The 10014-nt window shown below is 42.9% G+C and overlaps 1 protein-coding gene across 1 annotated transcript; it reads left to right on the forward strand.

Annotated features, from left to right (window-relative positions):
- The first annotated feature begins 407 nt into the window (after nucleotides 1-407).
- On the forward strand, nucleotides 408-5767 carry ZMAT2 (zinc finger matrin-type 2). The gene is made up of 6 exons (XM_061151503.1): nucleotides 408-560; nucleotides 889-982; nucleotides 2025-2148; nucleotides 3391-3464; nucleotides 3902-4047; nucleotides 4734-5767. The coding sequence occupies exons 1-6, from the start codon at nucleotides 543-545 to the stop codon at nucleotides 4875-4877; spliced, it is 600 nt and encodes a 199-aa protein (XP_061007486.1). The 5' UTR covers nucleotides 408-542; the 3' UTR covers nucleotides 4878-5767.
- The last annotated feature ends 4247 nt before the right edge of the window (nucleotides 5768-10014 follow it).

The raw sequence follows: 10014 nt of genomic DNA on the forward strand, positions 1-10014 counted from the left end.
CTTTAACTTTCACTTTTCAAAGGGTGCTAGCATTGCTTCAAGATAAAGAGACAAACTGCAAAAAGCGCTTTGTATATGTGCGTTGGGAAGGCTGCAACCTTTACAAACAGTTCAGTGCTCTAAGGCTGTATCTTTAGTGCTTGCGGTGAAGCACTAACGTGAAGCATTTGAGACCCTATAACAGCGCTTCAGCCTTAAAGGTTTGGAAACTCCTGGAATGCACGCAAGTTTATTAGACTAGATGAGAGAGCACTGATCTGAATCTTATTTTCCTCTTGTTAAGACGAGTTGAATCTGCCTGTTTTGAAAGCCAGGGCAAAAACGTTTGCAGGCGCCCTTACTTCCGTGTTGCTTCATACTTTCCTTGCGCATGCGCTACTTCCTCGGCGCGGAGGCGGGGCTGACAAGCCTATTTTCGAAGCCCTCCAGTTCTTAGCGCGTTTAGAACACGAGCGTTTAAGCTGATTGGAGGCAAGCTTGCTTTACGGCTCAAGGCCGCTTTTTACGGCATTTTCCGGCTTCCCATTCACTTCGCAGTGAAGATGGCGTCAGGCAGTGGGGTAGGTGTTGTGTGAGGAGGCTTGGAGTCGGGGTTAGGGGGTGGTTTCTCGGCGCTGAATATTCCTCACCCAATTGGCTTTCCGACACCTCTTCGCAACATAATGGCTCCAGTTCAAGAGCTCTCCAGTGAGGCTTTCGTGCAGGGTCTGAGGAGGGGAGGGCTCGGATTGGGGTCCTGAGGTAACCTTAGCTTCCTAGTGGTGTCCGGAGAGGCTTCGCTCTCTTCAAGTCCCGGGCCGCCTTGGCAGCGTGGACGCGGTTTCTTCAGTTTTTCCAGGAGTTGGACACGATGAGCGGCGAGTCTTAAGCGCATTTTTCTTCCCCCAGACAAAAAACTTGGACTTTCGCCGAAAGTGGGACAAAGATGAATATGAGAAGCTCGCCGAGAAGAGGCTCACGGAAGAGAGAGAAAAGAAGGATGGTGGGTACTTGCACCATCAAGTGCTAACTGTATTGTAGAGGCGATGCAGTGGTTGTAGAGTGGGTGGGGAGTTGAAATGCGCTGTCCTCCATACTTCTGTAATATCTGGCAGAGTATTGCCTCCCTGGTTCTCGGTTTCTTCAGGTATAAGGTGAAAGCGAGGAGATGGACTGAAGTGCTTTTGAGGTGCTTTCCAGCTCTGTGATTCTCGGCTTTCTTGCTCTGCCTTTGCTTGGCTCATTTAGTACTTTCCTCAGGTACAGAGAAGAGAGTGGAATCCTTAGTAGTGACAGGAGGAGGAGTATTTCGCTGCTGTGTGTTACTACTATTGAAGAGCCTCTTTTTCTCCCAGCAGGAAACATGGTATTTAACCTAGCGTCTAGCACTGTTCTCTGTGCGATAGACAGTGTCAGGGAGTTGGTGCTCCTCTTCTAGAGATTCCACTATGTAGAAAGAAATATCTTACTTTCTCGTCTGTTTTCAAACAGTACATTCTTCTGCTTTCTTCCACACCAGATTACATACTCTAAATCTTTTAGTTTTTATGTTACTTGTATAATAGTACTTGGCCTGCAACAGATTATTTCCTAAATATTGGTCTCCCTTTTTTTTTTTTTGGTAGCAGAGTTTTATTAAAGTATAAAATGGGACAGAGAAAGCTTCTGACATAGACATCAGAAGGGGGACAGAGGCAGTGTCCCCTTGGTCTCCCTTTTGAGAGTGGTCTTGCTGTTCTTGTCAAAGTTTGCTTTTTGGGAAAATTCAGAACTCTTGCCTTCAGTTCAGTTAATTAATGAATAAAAAAATTGCTTTTAGATTCGTTGGCTTTAAAGTGGAGAAAAGATGTAGAGAGTTAAGAATTGCTTGTCATTTTTTGTGTTGAGCTTCTTAGCTGCTGCTACAAGTGACTGTTGTGTCCTTTGCTTCATGTTTCAAAAAAGAAATGAATGTAGACCTCTGAATTTGGACTTTATGCATTTCTTTTCCTTTCTGGTTAAGGAACTCTAATAATGAAGGGACTTCCTTCCCCATTATATTTCAGGAAAACCAGTGCAGCCAGTTAAGCGAGAGCTTCTCCGGCATAGGGACTACAAGGTGGACCTGGAATCCAAACTCGGGAAGACAATTGTCATTACCAAGACCACCCCACAGTCTGAGATGGGAGGGTGAGTGGCTTTTCTTCTTTCTTTGCAGCCAGGAAGTGTTAAACAGCCAGGAAGTGTTATGCAGGATACCTGCCCCCAGAATAACAACCTTGTTTCCTGTAATTCCATCCATTTTCCTCTAGGGTCTCTAGTTAACATGTCTGTAAGAGGGGGTTACTCTGTAGGCTTCTTCATATTAGCACTGTAACTACTTCTTAATATCTTAAAAGGGGTTATTTGTTCTCCTGCTAAAGGAAGAAATGAAGGAAAGGACTACTGAGGAGATTTCTAGGGGAGAAATTAGGTGCAGCTAGAATAGAGCCCAGAAACTGTCGGTGGTGAATAAAGGGAGTTGAGGTTCAAGACTGGCTACAGAAGTTGTAGTTGTTATGGTTTTCCTGGTTGTGCACCTTCCTCCTAGACCCTTACCTTTAGGAAGAAAGGTCTCACAAGAACTCTTCATCTTTTTGCCTAACACTACTACTCTGTCTATGTGCGTTTTCCAGCAGGAGCATAACACAGATAACAACAAGTGACACTTCTCTGAGCTGCTTCTCTGAGTAAACTCACTGTTACCTTTCCTCTTTGTGTTAGTTATCTATTGCTATTTGTGTTATTTATTACACAAATATTACTGGTTATATTAACCCAGTATTTAGCAGCATAAAACAAAGAATAGCTCACAATATCTCACATGGGTAAGTAATACGGGAAAGGCTTATCTAGGTGGTTCTAGCTCAGGGTCTCTCACAAAGCTGCCATCAGGGTGTCTGCTGGATCTCCATTCATCCGAGGTGTAAGTAGGGCTGGAGGATCTTTGTCCAAACTCTTGTCACTTGACTGTGATTTGGAGGCCTCAGTTCTATGCTCTATGGGCCACTCCATAGTGCTACTCACAACAAAGCTAGTGGTTCCCCAGGGCAGGTGATCTACATGAACAGACTAAGCAGAATGCATGTTTTTTTAGAAAACCTAGTCTTGGAAGTGACATAACATCACTTTTGATATAGTCTATTGATCACACGGAGTAACCCTGGTACAAATTGGGAACGGCCTATATAGGGTAGAAATATAGGTGGTATCATTGCGGGGGCCATCTTGAAGGTTGCAAGCCACACTCTTCTAAGAGCAAAGGCTTTGTGGAAATGAGAAGTGTCTCCTCTAAAAAGAATTTTTACCTAAACATTATGAGTTTCTTGGCTGAAAACAATAAAATCTTTATAACCAGATTTGAAACTAGTGCTGTTTCTTTCTGTTTTCTAGATACTACTGCAATGTCTGTGACTGTGTGGTGAAAGACTCTATTAACTTCCTGGATCATATTAATGGAAAGAAACGTAAGGCTCGGAGGTAGTTTGTGATTGAGGCTGAGATTGAATTTTTGTGATGGGGTAAGGGAGAGGGTAGTTTCTATTGAGCTTTTTTATGTCTGGGGCATTCTCTAGTTCCTTCAGCACAGGCCATTCTTTACTTTATTATTTAATGTTCCTGGAGTCCATGAGGTGAGAATCTGTTCTAGGCTCTCAACAAGTCCAAACCATGGTTTTCTCCTGGGCCTAACTGTTCCTATTGGTGTGCATTTGCTCAGTAAGAGTAGTTGAAAGCTGCTTTATCTTGTTATTGGGGGCTGCTGCCAAGAAGTTTTTTTTTAGTCCTAATATTTTTTACTGCATGTTTTATGAGTTTTTGGTTTTGTTTTTAATGTCAGGAAAAGACTTTTTGAGGGATAGGAAGTTTTAAGAACCTTACCTTTTTTTCTATTGACCCTACCCAGATCAGCGAAACCTGGGCATGTCTATGCGTGTGGAACGTTCCACCTTGGATCAGGTGAAGAAACGTTTTGAAGTCAACAAGAAGAAGATGGAAGAGAAGCAGAAGGATTATGATTTTGAGGAAAGGATGAAGGAACTCAGAGAAGAGGTGGGCTCTACTATCCTTCTGTCCCTTCTTCAGCTTTAAATTTTATGTTATGCATCATGGGGAGGCTCTTTTCCTCATTCCACTCCCACTCCCAGAGGAGAATTTTGTCTCCTGAACTCTTATACATTAAGGGAAACATTTATTGCCCTTGTTTGGGACTCTCATAATTTGAAGGAAATGGCTCTAAACCCGTCCTTTTTTTCTAAACTTTCTGGGCCATACTTTTTCTTTTTACTACTAAGTTATTAACTTAAGTGCATCTAGTCCCCATTAGGCCTGTGGAACCAGGCTGACTGGGTCAGAATTCTGTTTCCTCCATTTACTGGCTGTGAATCTTGGACAAGCTATATAACCTCTCTGTACCTCTGTTTCCTCATAGAGATCTTAGTATGTAATATACATGAAGCATTTAGACCATCTCCTGGCATATACTGTATGCCCTGTGGCTTTTTTCCCATCACCTTGTTGTGAGCTAGAGATGAACTGGGATGTAGGATTGAGAAATGCTTTCCACAGGCTGAGACTTCTCTTTGCTGTCCCTTACAATCTTTACTGTGGCTTTTCCTCTGCTCTTGAAATTTTACTTGTCTATGTTTTTCTTCTAAAGATGGAAAAGACACTCACCTATCTCTTTCAGCAAGGTTTGCTCAGGAGTCTGAACTGATTCTGAGTGATTTCCCCTCTAGGAGGAAAAGGCCAAAGCCTACAAGAAAGAGAAGCAGAAGGAGAAGAAAAGGAGGGCTGAGGAGGACTTGACATTTGAGGAGGATGATGAAATGGCAGCTGTGATGGGCTTCTCTGGCTTTGGTTCCACCAAGAAGAGTTACTGAGGCTTTCTATGCTTGGCTTTTTGCTGGGCCTAACTGTGTGTGTGTGTGGATGTCATTTTGGGGGAGGTACTGGGGAAAGTTGGTAAGAGTGGCAATGGGGAGGGCTAGAGGGTGGGTGTTTCTGGTTTTCCTCTGCCTTGGGAGAGAGCACAGAATACAAAGGAACATGCTATGACATATTCCTTCAGCCTCAGTATATCACTGGAGACACAGGACCTCTGACCATCTGATTTCCCAATAAAGAAAAACCCCTCTTCTGAGGCCGCTTTCCCGAAACTCCCCTTGCATCTTTCCCTCTTCATCTGTCCAACTCTTATCTGAGCATCCTACATTTATCCTGTGTTCTGCCTTTGTTTTAATTTTGACTCAGCCTACAGCAGAAGGGTTCTCTGGGTCCCCAGTTTCCAGTTGACAGTATATCCTTGACTGCCCCCCCCCCCCCGCCAACCTCTGTCCATCTCCCTTGTGGTTCTCTGGCCACCTGTGCATGCATGTGTACTTCTGCCTGGATCTGTGGTATGTGCGGGTGCGTGTGCATGAATCTGTCACATAGAGGGAACCTGAGCTAGAGCCTCAAGAGCATTGCTGCCTTGGGGCCTGGTGTTCTCAGCTTCTTCAGAGCATGTAACAGGAAATTAAATGGGATGAGTGGTGTGGTTTTTGTCTGGTGAGTTTTTTAACTTTTGTTCTTCATATGTAAGATCTGTTCAGCTTTTCCTATTTGTTTCATTTTATTGAGGATTACTCTGTTTTTGTCTTCCTTGTAAGCAGGCTCTTGGAAGAACCTGTTTGATGCAAAAAAGAAAAAGGAAAAAACCTCATATGGGAGCCCTTGGGTCTCAGAGGCTGTTCAACATGTATAATAAATGGCATTGACTGGGCCTATTTCACATTTGGTGGGAACATTCCATATTCTTCCCTGTGTATTGTTTTTTTTTCTTCCCCACACTTTTTCTTCTCCCTGTATTTGAGCCCTGTCACTTTTTTTCTAGATGTCCTTCGACGTGAGTTATACTTCCCTCTGATGGAATCTGTGCCTGGAGGAGTCTAAAAAAACTTCTCCTATTTTTTAGCCTCCTTTGATCTGCTGGGTTTGGAACAGCAGAGCTCAGGGTTGAAAACTTAGTGTTTTCTTAACTATCTGCAGTTAGGCTAGGCACAGGGTTCTCAGTTTTGCACTGTTGACATTTTGGCCTGGATAAGTCTTTGTTATGGGGGCACCCTTGTGCATTGTAGGATATTTAGAGTATCTTTAGCATCTACTCACTAGTTGCCAATAGCACCTTCTCCAAGTTGTGACAGTTAAAGATGTCTCTGTCCCTGGGAGGTTGGGATGGCTGGGCAGAATTCCTTCCCCTAGCCCCACTGAGAACCATTGAGAAGCTGCCTTGCCTAGTTTGGTCTAACTTGAGCATTAGATGGCACAGACTGGTTAACTAAAGTGAAAACAACTTTGGTATTCCCTGGATCAGGTACTATGCCAGGTCCCAGGGATGTAGGGGGGTGGGGGTGGGGGTGGAAATCAGTTCCTTAAAGTAAAAAAACACGAATGGTAATTACACAAGTTTTAAGCAAGTGAATTCTATAACAATGTTAGTTGGTTCTGTATCTTGAAAAGTGGGCTCTATTTTGGTTAACAAGGCTGCTAGCATATGGATTGTTGACATTTTCTGTCTCAACTAGCTCTTCTGACACCTTTATGTAGCATCTGAACCACTTGTGGACCCCCCAGAGTACTATATACTCTTCCGTTTGGACTTTTGTGCAGAATTTCCTTACTGTCAGACATATCTTTTACCTAATTGTATTTCTGATGCTGAATCTTGCCACGGGAAACACTGAGAGTGTCTTTACCAGTTCAAAATTTCTCCTACAGTATTTGTTGCAGACATATTAGTTGGTGCTTTCCTTGGCAGGATTCTCTGTTCTACAGGTCCTCTGGTAAGAATCTGCCTTTGTCCCCTGGGTCCTTTTGTTCCCCCTTTCAGGACAGACTGGAGAATTTGTCAATGTGCTGAGTTCCTTCAGTGCTTCAGTATTCTTCAGGCAGCTAATTCAGCTTGACTTCAAGTGATTTCCCTCCCGTTTTGGTACTGGTGGAATCTGACTTCAGGTTACCTCTACTGAAAAGCAATTCTGAAGTCCATTTTCTCTATGTTCCCTTGGGACTGGCAAGTGGTTTGAGTTTCCAAGGGATCTGTCTAGCTCATGGGTGTTTAGAGGGTTTCAAGCTGGTGAATTAAAAGTGGTGGAGGCAGGAGATGGGATGAAAATTTAGGAACCTAGAGCAATCCTAGAAGAATTTCTCAGAAGAGAAACTTTCTTGATGTTTGTGGTCTTCCTAAAAATCCAAGGAAATTTTGCATTCTGATTGAAGAGTTTGCCTGTGACTGGCCTACGTGAATTCATGCATTCAGTGAGTTCCGAGATGCTGAACTTGTTCTAGGTCCTGGTAGTATATTCTGGGACAAGGTATCAAGGCCCCAGCTATCATGGAATGTACATTCTGGTGGAATTGCCAATTAAAGTATTTAGGGAACAAAAGATCTGTATGGCTTCTGATGATTCTTTGGCTTCAGGCACCCCCAGGGCCTCTCAAATCTCTCCCATAACCTCCAAAAATTTAAATACAAAGAGTCTTTAATCCAGCAATTCTACTTGTATAAATATGTCCTAAAAACAGACTTGCTTATGTATACATACACATACAAGGATATTTAGTGCAGCTATGTTTATAACTGTGAAACAAAGTAAATCTAGTACATTTATACTCAAGCAGAATTCAGCCATTACAGTATGTATGTATGAATTAGATGTATATACTAAAAGCTCTCCAATACACGTTAACAAACACAAAACAATACCCAACAAACTAATCCCCAATAAGCCTACCTGCACCCCTCACTCCCACCAGTCAAGACTACTGTGTGTATATTTATAGTGTGTATAGAACTGGAGGGATGCACACTGAAATCGTAAACATGGTTAACTGAAGAAAAGTAGGAATTGGCTGTTTACAGTGTACACAAAAGGAATAGGGTATTCATTTGCAGTTTCTAATAATTTTCTGAAATAGTAACAAATAATACTACATAACACCTGGGAACTGTGTAACACCTGGGATAGGCACCCTAGGGTTTACCTGGTTAGCTGCAAATTTCCAAGATAAGGCCCGAATTTGCAGCTTGTAAAGATTCAAATCTCCTGACTCAGGGCACTCTGAAAATTGTTAAGTTCACTTATCGGCCCTGTGTGGAGGGGGGCGGGCGGGTGTTGTCGGGGGAGCAAGAGGCTGGAGGAGACGTCAGAGACTAGGTGATTGCCGAGTAATAGATGTGAAAGGGCTCGAAAGCAACTGCGGAAGAGCTCACTAGGAGATAGGAGAGGGGAGACTTGGTCCTTACTGCTGTGTGTCCACAGGTGCGCACTCTCCAAGTATCTGGACTAGGGGTGGGGGAGCAGATGGATTTTCTAAGGTCGCCAAGTTAGCCCGATCACATATACTCCGATTAGTTTGTGACGCAACTCTTTCTCGGCAGTCAAGAGGACAAAATACAGACATTCCCTTTGGGCTGGCCGTAGCTCAGCGGTTCCTTCGACTTCATCGTGTCAAATTACTCTCTCTTGAGAGTGGTTCGAGACCCGCGGGCGCTCTCCAGTCCTTTTGCCGCTGTCCCACCTTCATTTTCCCAGTGATCCCGCTCGGAGAGAGTGTTTTGAGATTCCTACCCCGCCGGGAGCACGAAAGTAACCACCTTTCCCAGTGGTTGTTTAGCTCCCATTCGACTAGGAACCGGGGATCCTTGAAGAAATGCCTGGTTCTACAACTGGGGCAGAAAATAACAGAGGTGAACACAGCGCATCTTGGATTCACCTAGTAGTTCCCGGAAGTAAGGAAGTGCTAACCTCCCCCCACGCCCCCCCCCCCCAAAAAAACCTTTGAAAATTGCTTTTGATGTTAAGTAATGTTTGCGTTTTTGTTCCAGTAGTTATCCGTTATACTTCTGTCTTTTCTAAGTCCTCAAATAACTTTTCTATAGGTGGCTGTATTGTCTACTTTGTCAGCTATATCTTGACTCCCTCTTATTACTTACATGTGCTGTGCTAAGTCGCTTCAGTTGCTTCTGACTCTGCGACCCCATGGACTGTAGCACGTCAGGCTCCTTTGTCCATGGAATTCTCCAGGCAATAATACTGGAGTGGATTGCCGTTTCCTCCTCCAGGGGATCTGCCCGACCGAGGAATGGAACCTTCCTCTCCTGTGGCTCCTGCATTGCAGGCGAATTCTTTACCGCTGAACCAACCCATTACTTACATAAAGATCAATTCTTTTATTCTTTTTTTCCCTTTCTCTCCTCCCAAATTGAGACATACTGTTTTCAGAAAACAATTTGCATACTCTTTCCCCATCCTTGTTACCCCCTTTATTTTACTTGCAGATCTACAACTTATTAGTATATTTAACACTAACCATCCTGATGCTTTCTGAATTTTCCTGTTAGTTCTTGGTTGGATGAAACTAATTTTCTAGTAAATTCCTCAAAAGAGACTCCTGAGTACAGTATTCTGAGTTCTTGCATATTTAATGCTGATTTTCTATAGCCTTAGTATGTAAAGGACATATTGGCTGGTTATAAAATCTTGGGTCTCACTTCTTTTCTGAAGGGTGTTTAAAAACTTGTTTGCTGCCTTTCTTGTGTGCTGTTGTGAAACCTTTTGCCAACCTGATTTTTTTTCCTTCCTAAATAATTTGGTCATTTTGCTTGAAGCCCAGAGGATTTTTTTTTTTTTCTTTCAAATCTAATTGATTTTCCCAAGAAACCTCAGTTCTATTTTTAATTTATTTGATAAAATTCCATACTGTTTCTATAGTGGCTGCACCAACTTATATTCCCACCAACAGTGTATGAGGATTCTCTTTTTTCCACGTTCTTGCCAACAGTTTTTGTTTCTTGTCTTTTTGATGATGGCCATTCTGACAGGTGTGAGGTGGTATTTCTTTGTGATTTTGTTTTACATTTCCCTGATGATTAGTGATATTGAGCATTATTCTATTCAACCTGGAAGCCAGGTCAGTTTTCTTTGTTTTTTAATATTGTGGTAAAATACACAGAAAAAATTTACCATCTTAACCATT

The sequence above is a fragment of the Dama dama genome, chromosome 9, assembly GCF_033118175.1.
Source record: "Dama dama isolate Ldn47 chromosome 9, ASM3311817v1, whole genome shotgun sequence".
Taxonomy (NCBI): domain Eukaryota; kingdom Metazoa; phylum Chordata; class Mammalia; order Artiodactyla; family Cervidae; genus Dama; species Dama dama.

Bases quoted from the DNA above. Each gene is read 5' to 3' on its own strand.
- ZMAT2 (XM_061151503.1), top strand. The intron at 983-2,024 runs GTGGGTACTTGC...ATTATATTTCAG, and splicing joins AGAGAGAGAAAAGAAGGATG to GAAAACCAGTGCAGCCAGTT. The intron at 4,048-4,733 runs GTGGGCTCTACT...TTTCCCCTCTAG, and splicing joins TGAAGGAACTCAGAGAAGAG to GAGGAAAAGGCCAAAGCCTA.